Genomic DNA, 22,099 nt, shown 5'->3' on the forward strand with positions numbered 1-22,099 from the left:
GGGATGAAAACCAAGAGGCACCTTTAGTAATTTTACACATTCATGCTGTTAGCATAGATAAATCTCAGATCTTCACTACAGTCTAAATTTTGACATAGTGTTGGCATTTTAATTTTCATACATATTAATTTGTACATTTTATCCAGGGCTAAGAATTAAGTGCTCATTTTCTTTTGGTGTTAAAGTTACAGAGATAGAAAAATTTTTAATTATTATAAGTTTTAATATTACTTTGTATGTGATGGGTTAGTCACTAAGTCATGTCTGACTCTTTTGCGACCCCATGGACTGTAGCCTGTCAGACTCCCCTGTCCATGGGATTCTCCAGGGAAGAATACTAGAGTGGCTTGCCATTTCCTCCTCTAGGGGATGTGTATAAAGACTTACAGATTTCTGTCAATTATCTGAGGTCTGTGTTGGTAGTAACCTTTCTGGGGAATGCTCCTTTAATCCATGAATGAAACTCCTGAGCTTCTTTGCATTTTGTCTGCTGAATCTGAACATTCTTAGATATCACCCATCCTATTTAAATGAAAATTTTTTTTTAATGTTGAGGGACTATGGGTCTTTCATATTTCTGGGATAAAATATATTAGAATTTTTGTAAATGCCATGGTTCATGGCAGCTCTTCTGAAAGTGTGATTAATTTTCCAGGATCTGTTTTTCATTTATAAGTAGTTCATGTAAAAACTGTGTTAACACAATTTCTTAAGGAACCATATATTAATGTATATTTCTTGGTAGAACTTGCCCTTTTAACTCTATGTACTTAGTGTAATGAACCCATCTAGTGGGATTTCACCATAGTGATGTGGTTCTGATGTTGCAACAATGCCTACCTCTAGGCTGTGTCATTCTCATGGCTGTCAAGTGACAGCTGGATTCTGCTGTGCTACAAACATCATGGAAGATGAAGGTCACCATCAAATATGACCCCGTGTTATACTCATAAAATTAATTGTAACAGGCTTACATTTATTATGTTGTGCATTCTGATCACTAGGTCTTATTGACCTAAGTTTAAAGTGAAAACGTGTAAAAACTCAATACAACTTTGACTTTAAAATATGTATAAATGTGTATTGTGATGTCATAACTCTCTTTGTTAGCCATTATTTCTCTGAAGAAGTCTGACTTTGTTGATAGATAACTAAGAGAATTTATTCTCTTAGTCATGGTTTTGAGAAATATCAATTATGTAAAGATACATATGGTTTATATTTGCACAAAACCCTCCTTATACTTTTTCTTTACTTTAGATACAATTAAATTCCTTTGTAAATAAAAGGACTATTTCCAAATCACAGTTTTGTGAGTAGATATGTGGAATGGACCTAGATTATCTATAGTTTCAGAAGACCAGGGTATTAGATTTCTGTAGATACTTTTAGTTGTAAACACTGAAAAATTACAGTCTAAATTTGATATAAGTATTCTAGAAAGTAAGACCTTTCCACATAAATATCTAAATGGAAAAATAAAGGAAAGGACAATTAATCAAAAGACCTATATTTTTCGGCATCTGCTTTATCATAGGTAATAGTATTTTATTTATTGAGTCTCTCTTCTTATTCAAACTTCAGGCTTATTGTCTAGAAAAAGAACTTCTAGCACTCAGATTTTTTCAGCCTAGGAAGAACACCAAAAAGAAGGTTGTTCAGAGAGACCCTAGACAGCTCGAGATTAAGGTGTGGCTTTTCCTTATAAGGTCTTTTTCATATCTACTGTCTTATTTATGACCATATTTCACCCCTGGACTGGTGTTGTTACATCTGTCCCATTCTCATAATTGAGCTCTTCCTGTGACTTCCTTCCATAGATACATATCAAAGAGGAAACTTCACATGACTTTCTGAGTCTGCTTTTCAAGCTAGAGCACAGTTTAGCTGTCAGGAAATGCTGAGCTTGGAGTAGGGGATTGAGGTAGGGCTCAGGGATGAAGAGGATGAAGGGCCCAATTTCAGATCGCATGGAAAGGTAATTTGGGAGCTGAAAGTTTTTTGGTTCTGATTGAGATATGGAAGATGAAACAGGAGATATCATGAAAAACACCTTTTCTTATCAGTTCTGAGGTCAAAGGCTATGTCTCTCATATTTATATCCTTCACAACTTTGAACAGAATGTCTTTATATAAAAGGAGCTCAATCAATGGCTATCAAATAAAAATCTCTCTAAAAAAGTCCTGTTCTGAACTGTATCTTCAGTTGGATGAATTTAAAAATCATTATTTTATCCATATTTAGCCCTATTTTAGTTTTATTTGTATAGATAAGAATGACTTTTCACATGCCCCTCTCCTGATTTTCAAAAAAATTTATGGCTTTCCTGTGGTGACTTGAGAGTAAGCTAACCTTTTAGGCCCTAAAGGAATATTGTAAATGAACTGAACCCCTCAAAAAGTTCCCCTAAACTTTACTTCCAAATAGTATACCATTTATTCCGTCTCTATTCATTGGTAGGATATAGGTTATTGACTTTCTCTTAGAAGTACTTCCTTCAGCTTGAAAATACTTTATGAACTTACCTCATTTCATCCTTTTGGCACAGAGTATACTGATTTTGTAAAATAATAAAAGGTGAGTCAAAAGGGTTCTGTTTTTTTTTTTTTTTTTTAAATACTGAGTTGGAGTGATTCAATTTGGATTCAATCAGATCAAAACTGAGTTAAAATGACCCACTTCATTAGTTGCTAAAGACCTTTGTCTCAAATTTACATTAAAAATTTTATTTTATTATCCTTCTTTGTCCTCTTCTCAATATTTAGATTACTTCAAATGCCTTTCTAATGGTGATAGAATCTTATTTCTCTTTTAGGACCCCAGTCTATTGACACATTGTCTGGTAACCTTTTTCAGTGCTAAGTAGTGAGTGCATTTTTACAGCATCTCCATGTTCCCACACTTTAGCTAGTTTTTTAACCTTGCTTCTATCTGTTTTCCTCCCTCTATACTATAGTCTCTTCAAAGGTAGAGACCTTATCCAATTAATTTTTGTGTCTCATTTAGAAATTTAATAAATGTTGGCTGATTTTATACAGTCCAACTGAATGGTGACTTGTACAAAAGAATGATCACATGGGCTTTCTCAGTTTTGTACTGGGCTTGATCAACTCAGAGAGAGGCCAGTGGTCCTTAGAAATGTTTACTAAATTCCTGGCAAATTTTAAGCCACAAATCTGAGTCCATTTTTCTCCACTGTCACATCACTAAAATGCAGGGAAACCTAGAAGTACATAAAGGAACATTTCCAAATGCAAGGCTTCTACCAGTAAGTCTAAAATGCAGAGTGAATTCTTAATGAGAAAAACTGAAATAAAGGCATGGACCTGCCTCATTGAGTCTTTGGAAGAAGGACATGGACCAATGCAAATGTGAAGCCGGTGACACTTCAAGAAATAACACCACTACCTCACTCAGGGATTTTAAATCAGAGATATAAATTTGGAGATTTTGAGGGAAAACTCTTACATAATCAATGGACATGGAAACAGAAGTAAGAAGACAGGTGAGAACTTGCCTGTAGGAGCTTCTTGTCACTCAGAATTCAAAAGCCTATTGAACTTTTACACCTTACTTGTAGTCATAGGTTGTAAATGACATATTCAGTCAAATGCCTTCAACTTACGACTCAGTCAGACCAGTCAGTTAATGTGACTAATAGTAGCCACTCAGGACCAAATTGGTTCTTATTTTATATCAATACTGTGTTCAGTGTTGAGCAAATTGCAGACACTATTACCCAGCTTTAATGAATCATTGTCTGTTTTAAAACTTTGTCTAAAAATGCATTTGCCTTAGTTCAACTTGAATTTCCTTAATATAAATGTTAAAAATTAAATTAAAATTGAATTATTATCTGATCTAAGGAGAGTATTTTGTTTTTAAATACTGCCTGTTACTTAAGCTCCAGTGCATTAAAGATAGCTTATTTTGTGACTTAAGTCTAGTTTATTTATCTTAAATAATATATTGCTTAGGTGTTTCATTAAAAAATATAGAGCTAAAGTTTGTGATAGCTTATGTTACTAAGAATTAACTCCTAATTCAAATACATTTTAGGCAACAAAACAAGATTGGTAAAGGATTCATTTTTCTACAATTTTACACTTTAGATTGATAATCTCTTGTTTTAAATTAAAATATTCTGTTTTTAAAAACATTTTAGTACTTAAAGAATAACTTTAAGTTAAAACATTGAAGCTAATAAAGAACAGCTAACAAATATCTCATATTTATAATGTTGATTAAAAATTTGTAAAAATATACCAGTCTTTTTAACCTTATTTAAATAATAGAAAAAATTAAGATTGCTTTGTTTTATATAAATAAAAACACAAATATGTTTTCAATAGCTACATCTTTATACATTTTGAAAATTCCTTTATTATTTGTACTCTCTTAATTAAAAGTATATGTAATTTGTTAAGTAGATTTTGTTCATAATTTTGTAATTAAATTGTGTATGGCTTTATTAATCCTATCCAAGATTAGAAATGTGTGCAAAGCCCATCAAAATAGTCTCCATATTAAAACTAAATTGACTCAATCCATTGAAAAGACAAAACAACTAAATCATTACTATGTACCCTGTAAGTATTCAGCCTTTGAAGGCTTTGTGACAGTAACTCTGCCACCCAATGGAATGAATTTATGAGCCAACAGTACTAACGGCCCTGCCCCATCTCTTGTTCTATAATGGGTCCCAGTGGAATCTGCCTGCAAAGGATAGTCATGTGATAATTTTCAACTGTTTGACTTGCTCTAAATGCCAACCAATTGAATACAAATATTTTCCTGCCAGGATAGTTAGAGCCTTGTAAAATGTGAATCTATTCATGGGGAAATGAACAATTACTGTTTATAACTTGGGTAATACTACTATCAAAGAAGGACAGAGAATATAATTAAAGAAACTGTTTCAAGTTAGTAATAGAAAATCCAAACAAGGCTGTATTTAGCAATCTTGTGAGTATTTTTCCAATTAAGGACATTACTCTATCAGACACAAAATTAAATCAATATTGAAGTGGGGACAGATAGGAAAACAAAGGCTGAGTTAAAAAAAAAAAATCCCTTGACCCAAAGAGGTCTGCAACACATAGTTTTGAGACACAGCAGAACATGAATTGGCTGTACCTTGCTAACAAAAGTATTCAATACCAGGGCAGGTGGTTAAAATGAAAATTTCGAAGGTTCCTTATGAGAGAAAAGTATTCCCTAAAGCCATTTTGTTCTCATAAAGAAGAATAAAAATTTTTCTATGATAAACTCAATCCTCTGGTACATAGTTTTCCCATCTAGACTGAAACTGGATTTATTTACTCTGTTATAGTCTGGAGTACTACTGTTTGATGGAAATATAATGAGAGCCTGGTAATTTAAAATATTCTAGTAGCCAACTTAAAAACAGTAAAAAGAAGCAGGTGAAATAATTTTAATAACATTTTATTTACCCCTGTATATCCAAAATATTATCATGTCAGCATGTGATCAACGTAAAAATTATTCATGTGATGTGCTTAGTTGCTCAGTCATCTCTGACTCTTTGCAACCCCATGGACTATAGCCCGCCAGGCACCTCTGTCCATGGGGATTCTCCAGGCAAGAATACCGGAGTGGGTTGCCATGCCTTCCTCCAGGGGATCTTCCCAACCCAGGGATTGAACCCAGGTCTCCTGTATTGCAAGTGGATTCTTTACCATCTGAGCCATCAGGGAAGCCTTAATATGATAGTTTACATTAATTTTCTTTGGACTAAATCCTCAAAATCTGGTGTGTATTTTATACTTACAGCATATCTCAATTCGGGGTATCCACAACCATGTGTGGGCTAGTGGCTACTGTATTGACTAGCACGAGTCTTTATTTCCTGAACTTTATTTCCTCCAAGAATTGATGGTTCACATATTTTTTTCCTTCAAATCTCTCATTAATACACATTTGTTTCCATACTGTTTGATTTAAAGTGTTAGTCTAGGACAGAAGGAACTTAAGCTTCTATGAAGATCTTGACATATTGTTTGCAAAGAATTACTAATAAAATGAAACAAAAAGAGCAATTCTCAGGGGTCAGACAATTTCTGAGTTCAGGTCACCTGGCCAACTCTTCTGTTTTGTTCAATTTGTTCAGTGTACTATAGATGACTTGACTGGAATATGCCTGGCTAAATCTCTCTAAAAGTGATCCTAAGAATCACATAATAAAAAAGTGCTTCAATATAAACTACACTTACCAATCTGTGGAATGAACAGTTACTAAACTAGTTAGGCACTCAGTGTTTCAAAGACTCATTCTGTATTTTATCAATTATGATTGTCCTGAAGACATTATTGAGACAGCAGCAATTAGCTTCTGACATTTCTGGAATCTGTGAATGAGCACCAGTGATGAGGATGAGTCAGTGTGTCCCGCAGTATGTAGCACTATGTCATAGGAGTTCTACAGGAGACACGGGACAGACATGTGTCAAGACACTAATACATTCACACAAGATAACGAGTAAGAATGTGGTATGGTACACAGATTGGATGCTGTGGTTGCCATGAGAAGTACTCACTTTTTCAGATCATTCTGCTGCTTTTTGGCTTGTGCATGCCACTGGTGCATAGCAGGGAAGAAGCCACTTGTGTGTGGTGGAAAAAGTATATCAACTAATAAAACCGCATTTGACTGGGAAATAATTGTATCACAGCTGTCACAGGATTAATTTCACAAAATTATCAACACAATAGGTGCATTGCATTTTATGAATCAGAACTCTTCATTTGCTGATTCATAAATTAGCCAGTATGCAACAAGAATATGATGCATCAAAGAAAGCATTAGATCATCTTCATGCAGTAAAATTGTAACTATTACTTCAAAAACAGTTAATGCAACATTAGACAGGGATTAAAGAAGGAACTTGGTACACACAAATATTCTGAATATGAGAAAATGGTAATAATCACAATTGCTTTTCTGATTAAAAAAAAATCCAAATTCTTATTTTGCATTAAATTTAGGTTATTGAGGTAATTTTGGACATTTGAAAAGGATTACTAGGCACTAGAGCCTGTCCTAAATTCTAATGTCCTGAAATATTTGTTGCAGCACAATTACGCCAACTGCAAATTTGGAAAGGTCTTATCTACTGGTGAATATGGCTCTACCATTAGCTGAGAATTCCAAGTAGTTCTCACCTCCCATCGCATTTACCTGAGGAACTGTGGACTGTATATTTTGGACATGGATTCTAAAAGGGCAGGAAATCAACGTAAAACTGTACATGATTTACTATGTAAACTAATTAAAGAATAGAGGCCTTGGTAAATATCAAGCAAATTTCTTTCCAACGATTACTTGTGTCATTGGCAAGAAGTATCTCTTCTTTTGGATAAAACAAGACAAAAACCAAAAACTAAAAAAAACTCACAACATAAGATTATCCCAAAGTCCTGGGAATCTTCAATAACTTTTATTATTCCATTTTGATGTAATATGTTATAATTTTCATTACTTACAACATAGTGTTCAGAATAAAATAAAACCACACATGTTGGCAGCAGCTGGGGATGTTATCTGATGCTATTCTAAAAATAAGTTGCCATAATTTAGCTTTTGATATAAATGCCTTTCATGAGGAATTTAAATGGACATTTTTCTAAATTGAGACATGTTCATATAATTGGGACTGAATCACTGCACTTACTATTGCATTATGGAAAAAAAAGAAATGTTTAATATAACAATCTAATCTAAATTATAAGATAAATGCAAGTAAAAATATTTTGCATTTAAGAATTTAAAACTGATAGTTCCACAGAGTGGTGATGAGTATATTATACATATGTATGTGGATTTTACAGGGTGTTTCAAAAGTCCCTGAGGACATACAGGATTCACTCTCGGCATGTCTTTGCATACAAATACAAACCTTTTTCTATACTTGTTATAATAAATGCTGAAAATGGCCCTCATGTGCTTTTAATAGAGATGATATTTTTGTTGCCAAGGTCACCAAATAGAAGGGTCACAAATGCCATTTTCTGCATGGGGACTCAGGGACTTCTGGCTCATTCCTGTAAATTAGTCATCCACATAAATATGTATAGACATATATGTAGTATGCATAGTCACAACATAAATATATTTAACATTTAAGAAAATTTAGATATTCTACTGGTAAACTGACATATGTATGCAATATAAGTTGTATTTATCCATAGGAATTTTTTTTGGTTGTTGTTGTTCAAATGTACCATTATCTTAATTGTACTTTCCCAAGTTAACAAGACTCCTTTATAAAGAAGCAACATGTTTTACTTGCACATACATTTTCTTTTCTTAACTAAAGTTGAGTAATGAAAATTAATACACACAAATATGTAACTAAATGATGGAATTTTCATTTAAGTAATTTTGGTTTTCGTTTTATACTGTATAATTGTTTCATTGAAACTATGTTTTTTAAAAATTGGATCGAGTTAATGTTTTTTTTTTCTAGTTAAAAATCACAATATCTGATATATTAACATATGTCAGCTTCCTACAGGAACCCTAAGGGTCTGCCCACCTGTGATGTCATAGTAAGGAGGGGCTTTTCTTCAGCAGACTCCTCCCTCGGTATCTCCTTCATCACCATGGCAACAGCCTTATCTGCCGCCCTAGAGCCTTTTCCCTATAACAGTGAAATCAACAATGACTTGTGTCAGGAGAAATGTTTAACTTATTATTTATCACAAGATATTCTAATGTTTAAAGAGCAATCCAACATAAATGAAGAGGTAGGCTGCTGCAAGTGAATCTTGAGGCTTTTGGCTGAGGAGAAAACACATGAAATCTGAAAAAAGATTATTTGTGAACTTTTTAGTTAGCTACTTTTCCACCTTTACAGCTGACATATTATATTTAATTTTAACATAGTATTTTATATGTGTAATATATTTTAAGGCAATTTACATGACATGACAATTTTTATAGTATTGATTTTAAAACACTATGGATTGCCTGTTTTGTTCATTTAAAATTATTCCTGTATAATCTCTAAGTGTTTTAAATGGCAGTAAGGAGTCTAGGATAGGGATTAGGATCAGGGTCTCACTCCCACGGAAGAATTTTGCTGGGTGGTCTCTGGAGTCTGTCACTTTTGATTGGATTGGGCACAAAAATAAATGTGTCATAAAACCTCTAAAAATTCTTCAGCAGCCTAAAGTCACAGAAATTCACCCAGCTTGTTTATTTTGGGGGAGGTACTATGGAAAAAAATGCAACTCTCAATGTTCTTGAGATCAAAAAATGTTAATAGAATTTTAGAAATGTCTTTTAATTGGAGAATCTCATAAATCCACATGTAAATAAGGGATGATTAATGATAGAGGCACTGATATACTGATATGTACAAATTTTTGGTCTCACACAAACATAATTATGGACTGTAAAGGGGTATGCTGGCTTTCTATGGTTTTAGTTTACCAGATTATTATGTTTTTGAGGGTAGATAGGGCATAATAGAAAAAAAAAAACCCAGAAAACAAAATATCACCTTCCCAACCCAATTAGCAACACCTCATACTATGTAAAAATTAAATAATCTTTAAGCACTTTAAAAACAAAAACTTGCACTGTCCTTGGTCTGTGGGCAGAGCCTCTCTGAAGAAAACCACCTTATACTAGGTACAATGTGAATATCTGTGTTGCAAATTTACGTAAAATACAGATGCAGCAAACAGAGATACCATAGGCAAGGAAACAAAAATGGACATATGAGGGTCCATTGTTTGAAAGGAAGTTAAGAGCTAGGGTCAATATTAACTCTAAAGATTAATAAATCTTGATAGTCTCTATGCAACTAAAAAGGATAGACTTACATTATTATCTTTGGTTTGCACAGGGCTTTAAGTATTTAGAAGGTAAGTTGACTCTAGGAAGCAGAACATCCATTTTTTTCAAGCGTTGCCTTTCTAAAATGTAACGTGTGGCAGTTTTTATTTATGAGAACCAAGAAAAACTTTGTCTAGTTACTATATTTAAAATTGTGTGAATCTCTTTACCATGCTGAAAGCTTGTTTCTTTGGTTTGTTATCCTAAGAACTAGCACTATTGAAAAATAATGTGTTATTTCTACAATATAACATCAACTGTAAGAGATTTTATTGAGCAGATATAACAGCAGTAATTTAAGTGTTCTGAAAAGTTTATATGGCTACAATGCTTAGATTAATTGAATTCTGGAAGAATAAAGGGAAACGGTTAACTGCATAACAAATTGGGGTACATAATGATCCCAGGTTTTTCCTTTAGTAAAGCACTGTCATCTTCCTAATATACATACAGTTCTGAATTCTGGAAAATGATTCATGGCACTGCTGAACTATCTGACATGTTTTCAAAATGTAAAAATTGCTTGGATAAAACATTATATACAATAAGTTCAGTATGTCTTTATAAGCTACACTCATTTACAAACTTTATATAGTTTGACATATTTTTGCAGCGTGTTTTTTCAAAAGAGCAAAATCATTTGTGAAGAATTCTTTCCATGCTCCAAGAAGTGTAATAATATAGCAATAAACAAAGTGGCATGCTTATATTAAATTCCTAATATATTTTAAAAACATATCTAATGTTACAAGTTATAATTTAAAAAATAATTCAGATTATTTCCTTGGGCTAAGAAAACAAATCAATTGATAAGCATCTCAAAAAATTTCAGGTCAGTATTTCAATTATACTATTTATTTGAAATGCTACCAATCCGTAAACTATGTATAGGTATTTTTCACATGTGCAACTATAATAGCTAGAATTAGCAACGGACATGCCATTTCACTAAAACAAAACCAAACCAAAACAAAAAGTAGTCCTTTCATGCTGAACTCTAGAACAAAGCAGTGGTCAGCTAGAAAGGATATATAATAAACACATGCGGTGCTTTTTATTTCTTGCAGAAAAACCCACCAAAGCCAGGGTCAGGTCACTTTTTTGAAGACAGTGCCACTTTTTCTTCAAGGTTACACCTACTACCTGAAAAAAGTCATGACACCCAGGTTAGTGCCTGCTAGCAACTTTGTTTCCTTTACAGCCTCTTGGCTTTTGAGTTATTACCTGATGAACTTCACTGTTTCGGAAGTGTGGTACAGCCCCAGAACAGAGTGGGAAGGTTGGCCACATGACATGTCCACAGTTCCAGACAGAGTGTCTAAAACCACTGCCAAGTCATGTGAATGCGCTTACATGTCAAAGCAAGATCCCCCCAGGTCATACTGCCACCTCTACCTTTAAAATCAAGATTTTATCTTAAAATCAAGCTGTGTTATTTCTGACTTGTCCATTTATCTTGTGGGATAATGCTTCTAGAGTTCAGAACCTGGCAGGTAACTGAGTTGGCAATTCATGAAACTATACACCTTGGCTTATCAGCAGCTCTGTAGGACTGACAGTAATACAACTGTGCAGGTTTTACTTTTCTTTTTTAAATTCAGTGACTTAAAACATTGTAAGAAAGAAATACACATAATTATTCATACTTCAAGTTTAATTTTCTAAATATAACTACACCAAAAGATCAATATTAATCTATTATTTGAAACAACAAGCAAAAAGGAAATATATACTGACTATACACTCAAGCATATAAGTGGATTTAGATTACATTAAGCCAGTATGCTTCAACATCATTCTAGCCACAGCAGAAAAGAACAGTGAAACTTTGCAAGTTGATTATCACATCATGACACCCTCCAGAAATTATTTCGGCCCATTTCTTTACAAATAATACTTCAAAATCACCTTTTTCCGCTTGTTCATTTAATCTCTTGAGATATTTTTGACTGTTCGGAAAACAGTATCAGCATAAAGGGAAATGTCTTTCATTTTGTGTGATTTGCTGGAGAAAATTCTTTGATTTTTTAAAGTTTCTTTTATCATTTTGTTTGTTCACAAATGAAATATATAAAATAGTAGCTTTTCTAATAAATAAGAATTCTTGAGAATAATCTTTTAATTTCTATCATAACACCAGGCATAAATGAATGAAACACAGGGAGTACAGTAAGTGACACTAACGTTTATTATGAAAACTCAATTTTGGCCCGCTTTTGTTTTTTTAATATAGAATGTAAGAAACAGAGTAGATGGAATTCTCCAGGCAAGAATACTGGAGTTGGGTGCCATTCCCATCTCCATGGGAACTTCTGACCCAGAGATGGAACCCAGGCCTCCTACATTGCAGGCAGATTGTTACTATCTGAGCCACCAGGGAAGCCCCAGAAAACACTGGAAGTCACAGAATCTTGGGCTGGATATCAGGCTGTGAAGGGATCAGGTATCCTCAGATGAGGTGCTGGCTCCAGGTCTGTCTTGCAGGGAAAGGATCTAACCTCTTTGGAGAAGCTGCTGTGTGCTGAGCACGCTGCTGGGTGTTTTGCCTGTTTTTATTGATTTGATCTCATGAGAACTCTGTGGGGTAGAGATGATATTACTGTCTTTGCTAGACAGTTGTGGGCTTTGAGGCTCAGAGACAGTACGGTGTGGTTTAGCCAAGGCCTGAAAGCTAATCCAGGATGGGAACCCAGGCCACCGCCCAGCCTGTGTGTTTCCTTGTCTACCACTCTGTTCTCTCTCCACCTGGCTTTGTGAGGCGGAAATGGTCAGTAAAAATCAGCCACCCGTAACTGCACTCATGAGCACGTTTCTTAAAAAATGTGTTTGTTTCTACTATTGTCATAGAAAACCAACCTAAGCATCTCACGTATACATACTTCTTTCTGTTCTGTAGATCTTAATAGAGATCTATAAGTTTTAGCATCTCTCTAATTCTTTTTAAATGCTAACTCAATGCCACTAAATGCCATGTTTACTAGAATTATCCTGAGATCTATTTTGGACACATGAAATAAAGTAATTTCAGGGTGACTCAGTACATCATCAGCAATTTTCTAGTTGCTGCTACTATGGAATTTGTAACTTAAACATTATTTTTATCATTGTTTTAAGGATAAACTATAATCAGGTTTATAAGTATGAATGCATTGAATAAATTTCCTCATATATAACATATATGTAAACAAATACCTGCCATTTGGATCATTTTAGCACAACTGTTTGAAATGAAATGATATTCAGTATTGCATATGTTGAAAAATTATATATTTCATAAGCTCCAGACCCTGGACTTACATGCACAAACTGGTCACAAAAAGGCTAATTTCTGATGGCTATTCTTGTTGCTTATGTGCAGAGCCAGGATAACCTTTTTTACTCGAGAAGGTAAATGTCATGGAAAGTGTCATGCTCTCTTCAAACTTCTCTTTCAACACAGGAAAATGTCAGAGCAATATTCCTTGAATAGTGGCGATCTCTGCCGACCACATTATGTCCTTTCCTGGTTGTGTGTTCCTGTAGATTTCTTCCAACATAGAGTAGGGCTCAAACCGTTCTATTACAGTAACATTTAACTCATTCCCTTCTTCCCCTGTCAACAAAATGTTTTGTAAATTTTAAAATTTACAAATAGAACTAAATCTGAACATACTGGGCAATCCTTGTTTCTAAACATCCTGAAGGAAGCACAGATCTGGATGTAAATAATTGGGAAGCAGGGACAGAATTCTCTCTTTTCTTAATTAGTGACTTGTATGTGGAACTCACAAATCATAATGAATTCACCACTGGTTCAGTGATTTGTTTATAGCTGGAAATAATGTGATTATTGATTCTTTATTAAGGGTAGTCTTCATGACTTTTATAGGTCCTCAAACTTTTGCTTTCATGGGACCCTTTTTCCCTAAAAAATGTAGAAGGTTGTATTTTATGACTAAGCTGAATCAGGAAAAACATAATCCAGACCAGATTTGCTATTAATATTACAAATTCATTACAAAGTCATTTGAGGGATTCTGATTTTTAAGAAAGATAAAACGAAAGTATTTTTATGGGTTATTAAGAGTATCTTGGGCCTTCTGAATTGTGTTCAGCGTGCCTGGTATGTAAGTTGACCCTGGGTTACTGTCTTCTCAACAGTCGGGGTGTTGTCCCTGGAGCTGCTCTCTTTTCCATGTCTGCGTGGCCCATTTTGGCAGCGACTGCTTCTACCACCCCTTCAGCACTTCCATCACAGCTGTTCCTGCCCTAACAGGTCCCCTAACCACCACTCTTGCTCTTACTATTCTTATTAGCATTCAAAGAATCTCCCCTAAAAGCACTCACAAATCATAATGGGTGCCCAATCAGTAGCTCTCATCTTGTAGTTCTTAAAACACACTCAGAAAACTTGGAACATTTAGTCCTGAAGCAGAACACACTGGCGTGTAAAACTGATGGTGACTCTTAAAATGTTGTCTCTCCCCAGAAAATTAGGCCTCAGCACTTTAGTCTCTCCCGCCTCAGAGTGTCTTCTTGACCATCCAAGAGTACTTTTGAGGAAGCGAGTCAATATCTCTTTTTTAAAAAAACATATCAGCCTTCAGTGACCGGAGTCACCAATTGGTTCCAAAACACTCCTTGTCATTTTTTCTAATTACACTTAGAAAAGGGACTTGGGTCCCTTGAGGAACAGAATTGCCCCGTACCCAAAATTTCTGAGTTGTACATGCAGATTAAGCTTCTCCCGGGCACCTTGCTATATAACCCTTCATTGAGAAAAAAGGTTCTGTGACTATTTTATCGATGAAATTACCTTGTGTGAGCAAAGGTTGTGCTTGTTTCTTTTGAAATATTTGCATTATTCAGTATAGTGATAGAGACTCAAGTTTACTCAGTATATACAAGTAACTATTAAAAACCTTTTCAAATTATTTAAGATATTGAAATGACATAATATGGCTAAGTTTGACAGAAGGTGATTTTGAATTACATAAACAGTCTGAATTAGGCATTTAAAGAAATTAAATAGTTTCAAGTATCTAAATAAAAATTCATTAAAATTAATAAAGTGTTGCCAAGTAAAGATGCTTAAAATTGGCTCTGAAGGACAGATAAGACTTCCATCTAATTAATAAGATCCATTTGCTCACAATTTACCATTTGTTTGTTCTCTGGAGAAGATTAAACATTCCCCATCTCACTCCCACCTTACCCCCAGGCTTATTTACTCTGCTTAGCAAGCTTTCTTGACAAAAGGTCAAAGTCACAACACTTAGTTCCCAATCATCTATAACAGTTCTCAATTAGTGAAGTTTTATTATTAGGCTTACTCTGATTAATGTCACTCTAAATTATTTGGAACCTATTTCACCTTAATATTGAGCTTCTCTATATTGCATCTGCAAGCATCTTTTGCTCCCTAAAGTGGTCTGGTCTAGAAAAATTGTTTTCTTTTGACCTTGTTGGCTTTATGCTGAGGATGACATAAATAATACATATTTAATAATTAAGAAGTAACTGTAGAATGTGGTGGTAAGTTTTCCTTTCTAGTATGATAAATCCCCAATTTGTAACTTATATTTATATAAATATATTTATGCTTGAGAAGCCTTTGATGATTGTGTGAATATGTAACCGAAAAAACACCACAGTAATTAGAGGGTTATATATGTGTGTGTGTTGGTTGCTCATTTGGGTCTGACTCTTTGTGACCCCGTGGACTGTATCCCGCCAGGCTCATCTGTGCATGGAATTCTCTAGGCAAGAATACTGGAGTGGGTTGCCATTCCCTTTTCTAGGGGACCTTCCTAACCAGGGATTGAACCTGTGTCTCCTGCATTGCAGGCAGATTCTTTACCATCTGAGCCACCAGAGAGGGTTACCTTTGTTATTTTTAATTCATTGTTAAATACCTCAGATGATTTGCAAAGCAGGCACTTTTTTGCAGGGGGGTGTGAGGTATTTTTAAGTAAAATGACTGAAAACATAAAATCCTAAAGATTATTTTTTTTTCTTTTCAAATATAAGCACTCCAGACTTGTACCTGATGTGCACAAATGGATGGATGTCCAACACTTAAGAGAAAGTAAGGTGTTATGAGAATCATACATCACCAGCATGGATAATTGCTTAAACTCTGCTGAATCCGTGGTGTTTTAGGGCATAGGGGGAGATGAGAAAAGGTGAGAAAAGGCTTATTCCTGGAAGGGGTTAGGGGAAGAGGTATTGAGGTCTGGTTTCTCAGTGTTGGTAATTAGCAAAGGTGATGTCCTGTACAAGATAGTAGAATGTGGAGGACTAGTGGGGAGGAAACTTGGCAGGAACCATGTACAAAACACTGATTTATCATTTCTGTCTTTCCCATTTATTCTTGATTGGAAAGTTTTCCAAAGTAAATATAATGAATAAGAATCCCTGTAGGTAAATATATGGTTAAGATCATGAAACAGTTCCCTTGAACTTATTACCTATGAAACTCTTTTTCTTTTCAGTGATTAGATGCACCCCCCAACTTCTTGGGCTTTCCTGGTGGCTCAACGGTAAAGAATCTGCCTACAGTGAAGGAGACACAGGAGATGAGGGTTTGATCCCTGGGTCAGGAAGATCCCCTGGAGGAGGAAATAGCAACCCACTCCAGGATTCTTGCCAGGGAAATACAATGGAGAGAGGAGCCTGGCAGGCTACAGTTCATTGGGTCACAAAGAGTTGGACACAACTGAGCACATACACACATCCCAACTTCCTGCCCCTAGTAAGTAAAATCTATTTACTATGGCTCAGACAGTAAAGAATCTGCCTGCAATGCAGAAGATGTGGGTTCATTCCCCGGGTTGGGAAGATCCCCTGGTAAAGAGAATGGCTACCCACTCAAGTATCCTTGCCTGGAGAATCACATGGACAAAGGAGCCTGGCAGGCTATAGTCCATCAGGTTACAAAGAGGTGGACACTTACACTTTTTTTTTTTCCAAAGTCAAAAGAAGGAATTCCATTCCTTTACCAAATTGGAAGCCTTTACATGTTGACTGTTGTTACCTTAGAGCATAGAAATTGAATCCCACCTCCTTTAAAAAATAGATGTCATTAGCGTATGGTAAATGTATTATTACCAAAGTTTTGAATTTGAGATAGCAAATTTATGCAGATGTCATGAGGTAGAATTGCACTTTGTCCATTTTCTTTCTAGTAACTAGTGAACTTGAATTCCCCTTTATGAATATTTCAGGCAAATTCTATTACTAATTTATAAATAAGAGCTGTGGACTTGGAATCTGACTATTCAGTAGCCTTCTTTGTAGCTTTATTCATTTTCTGGCAGGTGCAAGTGTTTTTACTAGTTTGTTCTCCAGTCACCAAATGCCCCAGTTTTGTTGATATAACTTAGGAAAACTAAATTACAGAAAGTAGGTTAAATTCACAAGCTACTAGCCAAAAAAGTTCTGAGCTAAGGTACTCCATCTACCTGACTTACCTGAAACAGCTCTAAGAGAGAAGCTGAGGCTTTCATCATTTCTGTTCTCACACTATGGATCAGACTGCAGCATCTCTGCTTATCTTGGTAGTCCTCTGGGGGTCATAGGCAATATGTGAGTTGGCTCCTCCCTCATGCCTTCTGGTTCCTTAAAAGGATTAATGGTCTTTCTTACTCTGTGGAGAGGAGCTAGGGAAAGTATGAAGAGACCTTGGAGTGGGGAACCCCAGTCACTGTGTGGCCATGAGATTAACAGTGTATAGAGCCAGTTAAGCCTCCATGGTCAATGGAAGGGAAAGAAGGGTGGCCATGTGGGATGTTGGCACCAATACTGGGACTGGAGTCAGAAGACAGAAGTTTCAAATCTCAGCTCTGCCTTTTATAAATTATTCTCTCTAAGGCTTCATTTTTTACCTCCTGAAAGTAGGATAGAAATACTACCTAGCTACTTCATAAAATTGTGAGCATTAAATGAGAGTATGTATGAAAGCACTTCCACAATGACTGGCAATGGTAGGTACTCGATAAATATTAGTCATGTATGGATGTGAGAGTTGGACTATAAAGAAAGCTGAGCGCCGAATAATTGATGCTTTTGAACTGTGGTGTTGAATAAGACTCTTGAGAGTCCCTTGGACTGCAAGGGGATTCAACCAGTCAATCCAAAAGGAAATCAGTCCTGAATATTCATTGGAAGGACTGATGCTGAAGCTGAAACTTTAATACTTCGGCTACCTAATGGGACGAACTGACTCATTTGAAAAGACCCTGATGCTGGGAGATTGAAGTTGAGAGGAGAAGGGGATGGGATGGCTGGATGGCATCACCGACTCGATGGACATGAGTTTGAGTAAGCTCCGAGAGTTGGTGATGGACAGGGAGGCCTGGCGTGCTGTAGGCCATGGTCACAAAGAGTTGGACACGACTGAGCAACTGAACTGAACTGAACTGTGACTGCTGAGTTCATGGACTCTGTGGTCTAAGTGTCCTTATGAAGTAGGTAGCAAAAGATAGAACACTGTGTTTGTGAGATTCATCCATGGTAGCATCATGGTAGCAATAGTTATCACATTTCCTCCTCTGTATAGTGTTTCGTCATCTGAATATACCACAATTTATCTGTTCAACTGTTGATGAACATTTGGGTTGTTTGTAGTTTTTGGTTATTATAGACAACACTGGAATGAACTTGAGTACAGATGCCATAAGGAATAAAAGAAGGGCAGTAGGTATGAAAGTAGTCAAGGTATTTCAGTAACAGCAACAGAGGCAGAGAATAATCACAGTATGGATAAGAGACCAGGGTTGGGACAACCCAAATCAAAAAGGACTAATAAGGCACAGAAATCAAGAATCCAATGCAAGACTGGGATACTTAATCTGGCCACCAGGGATAGTGAAAAACCAGTTTCTAAAGAGTTGAGATTATAACTGTTATGGTCTGAATTATGTCCCTGCAAAATCATACCCTGAAGGCCTAACCCCCTAGCAGCTCTGAATGTGACAGTATTTGGAGACAAGATCTTTATTAAAATGGTAATTAAGTTAAAATGGAGTATTGATGTTAGGGTGGATCCTAATCCAATATGATCGGTATTCTTATAAGAAGAAATTAGGACACAGAAGAAAGGTTATATGGAGACACAAAGACAGTCAAGCAGAAAACTGCAGAAGAAACCAATCCTTCTCTCACCTTAATCTCAGAATTCTAGTCTTCAGAACTGTGAGCAGATAACTTTCTGTTGTTTAAGCCACCCAGCCTGTGGCACTTTGTTATGGATGCCCTAGTTAACTATTACAATAATGAAACAACTCCCTGTGATTACAAAGTAATCTTACTTTTGTATCTGAGTAAACTGTTTAAAAATATCCCAAGACAATTCAATTACAGGTTTATTTTATTTTAAGCCTTCTCAGTTAATTTCTTCTGTGATTTCTAATCTGATTGAAAGGATTTCTTAGATATGGGAAACTAGAAATGCTAAACCCAGGTGGCCAGAATTGCCACTTTGGTGATATCCCATCTGGGACTATGACCTAAGTAAGTGTCAGCAAGTATTGCCTAAAAGAAATTCAAATGAAGACTATGCCTGGAGTAGAGTGGTCAGCCAGTGCCAACAGGAGTTGTGTGTTCATTCCCAAACTTAAATTGAGCTTTTATCCACATAACCTCAGATTATACATTTGGAACTTCTTGAAAAGAATTTTCTTGTGAAAAACAAATTTCTTTTGATTTTGAAATCTGAATGCTTCCAAATTTTTAAATTAATTCCCAATTAAAAGTTTATTAAATTATATAACTTTTAGAGACTTCAATTAGATAATACATACATCAGCTAAATATCAATATATAATGGTTATGTACATAAACAGAATAATTGAAAAAATAAAACAAGTGGAAAATAATATGTGTCACAGGTAGTTTTTTTCAAAGGTTCTTGCTAATATCTCTGCAGCTTACTGTGGGGGTAGAGCTTACAGCTTGTACAGAATGAAGATGTCACCTGGGTTGATGTCCACAGGGGACTTTAAATGAATCAGGATCCCTGGAGTGCCTGAATGTCTTTCTAATCATCTAATCTATAACTCACACTTCTATTGTTATACAGATGATGTACTAGTTCAGTTTGCTGAGATGTCAAACTTTCTGGCAAAAATCACAGTTTGATTAATTTCAAATGTAGGACACATAATTATAACAATAGATAAATGAAACTTGCTCTTGAAGCTTCCATTTAAGAGTTTATTAAAAAAACAATCTCTCAATTCTCTCTCCCACTGCATGCTTTGAAACCATGAAGGTGAAAGCCTGGATTAGGAGGATTAGGAGGACAACCAGGTAGGCCATTCTGGCTGGTCAATGTTCTAGAGGTTTTGAAGTCAATATTTACCTTGTGCCTAGTCTCATGGCCCATTCTCTATATTTTGTATTTCTTTTTTTTGAGTTTCTCCTTCAACTGACAAACTGGAACAGGAAAGAAATAGTCATCAACTTTCAAATTTTTCTCTGGTATAATTCCATCAAGTTGTCACGGGATACCCTAACCGAGCAGTGTGTGGCAACATGGCTTTATACATATGTGGTTACTGAGGTTAGTTAGGTGTGGTCTGTGTTAACAAAGCATGGGATATGAAGTTGGAAACCCAGGGTCTGAGATATAAAAACAACATTTTGCATTTTTGTGTAACCTAAGGTTGAGAGCTTAGTTTTCTCAATTGGAGAATGAGATTAGTATTAATAACTGCCTCACTGACTTTGCAGGGTTTTTGTGATGATCAAATAGATAACATGTAAAAGCGAGTATTCAATATGCACTAATAATTTTATAAATCAGTGAAATCCCATTAGCTAAGTAAATTATTTTCTACATGTATTTGGGAGTTTACAGTATCTTCAAGAGCTAATTATTATTTTAAAAGAATAATTTGATAAGGCTACACTTAATGAAATGAAAAAATTAATGAACTTTCCCTAACAATAGGAAAACAAGGCAAGTCTGGATCTGACCCATTAAGGTAGCAGTTGCAAAATTCCAAGGTACCATTAGATTGCTGATGAATTCACAGACAGTGCTGTGTGCTCAAAGGCTGACAAGTGTAGGGCCATATTATGAAACCCATTCAACCAAAGTTATGTAATCACAATAAAAAAGATGACTTTCAACTTTCAAAGTCTAAGAAAGGATTCAACATAGAGGACCTTAAAACTGTCAAAACAGTTCTAGCAGTTCCAAAAGTATGTATTTCTACTAACGAGCTCTCTGGTTTGTCTAATGAATTATAAATAGGCACCACCTTCATATCTTGCTCCTAATTCTGAAGGAGTAGAACAGTTTGGTGGGCCATTGAGTTCATGGAGGTGTTGGGTCATTTCTACACTCTATTTTAGGCAGATTGCCTATATCACCTATACTGGAAATATATCTATAATCTGTGTCTCAAGTCACTATAAATAAGCAGAAGAATGATTTGATAATATCAATTTTAAGTTGCCTATGAAGTTTTTCTCAATCTGTTATAGATGAATTCTCTGCTATCCTGTACATTTTCTTTCTCCTGAATCTCAGATACATTATCAAAAGAGATTAAATTAACATTTAAAAGAGATTTGGCCTGAACTCATTTCAACCTTCTAAATAATGCATTATGGTTTAATAGGTTCAAAGAGAAAAGCAACTACATGATACTGATATTTCATTAGATAGACTGAAATTGATTCTAATTCTAGATAGATGTTATGTGTATAGAAGAAGTTAATTTCTCTAAGATCCTAGTTGTTATCACATCAACATATGCCAGAGTTTATTAAGCTTTTAAAAGGTTCCCAGAAAATATAAAAGGTCTTAGGTTCTCCACTTAAGCTATTCCTCCTAATACTAAACTGAAGAAAGTTCAAAATGGTTTAAATCTATCAAAATTTATTTGTCTGAAAATTCACCATTAGTCTTCCCTCCCCCACAGATTAACAATATCACACTGTTTCCTTTTAGTCACTTACAATCTGTTCAGTTATAATAAAACCAAAACCCAATTAGCCAGTATCCTCAATTAATTTTTCAAGAAAATGTGATGACTAGAAGAAAAAATTAATTTACAAACAAATAACCTCATTTGAAGGATACTAAAGATTCCAGGTTGTGCCCCATACTCAGTATACATTCAGCCCATCTCTGACAATTACATCTGGGTACCATTCAGTAAGGAGAGATACACTGAGTAATAGCCCTGAGGATTGTAATATCCCAATTCGTCAAAGAAAGAATTAGGTATAGAGTTATTGTATTT

At 35.2% G+C, this 22,099-nt stretch overlaps 1 protein-coding gene across 3 annotated transcripts in view; it reads right to left on the minus strand.

The window, feature by feature from the left end:
* Window positions 1-22,099, minus strand: part of PEX5L (peroxisomal biogenesis factor 5 like) — a 194,385-nt gene that overhangs the window by 112,829 nt on the left and 59,457 nt on the right. Inside the window, exons 3-4 of one of the 3 annotated variants that reach the window (XM_061167888.1) lie at window positions 10,941-11,006; window positions 8,557-8,661 (exon numbers count right to left, since the gene is read on the minus strand). The exons of 1 other annotated variant lie outside the window; for it this stretch is intronic. In XM_061167888.1, coding sequence (XP_061023871.1) covers window positions 8,557-8,661; window positions 10,941-11,006 — 171 coding nt within the window. The remainder of the gene's footprint in view (window positions 1-8,556; window positions 8,662-10,940; window positions 11,007-22,099) is intronic. One more of the 3 variants, XM_061167886.1, reaches the window with a different exon arrangement.

This window comes from Dama dama, chromosome 19, assembly GCF_033118175.1.
Source record: "Dama dama isolate Ldn47 chromosome 19, ASM3311817v1, whole genome shotgun sequence".
NCBI classification, from domain to species: Eukaryota; Metazoa; Chordata; class Mammalia; order Artiodactyla; family Cervidae; genus Dama; species Dama dama.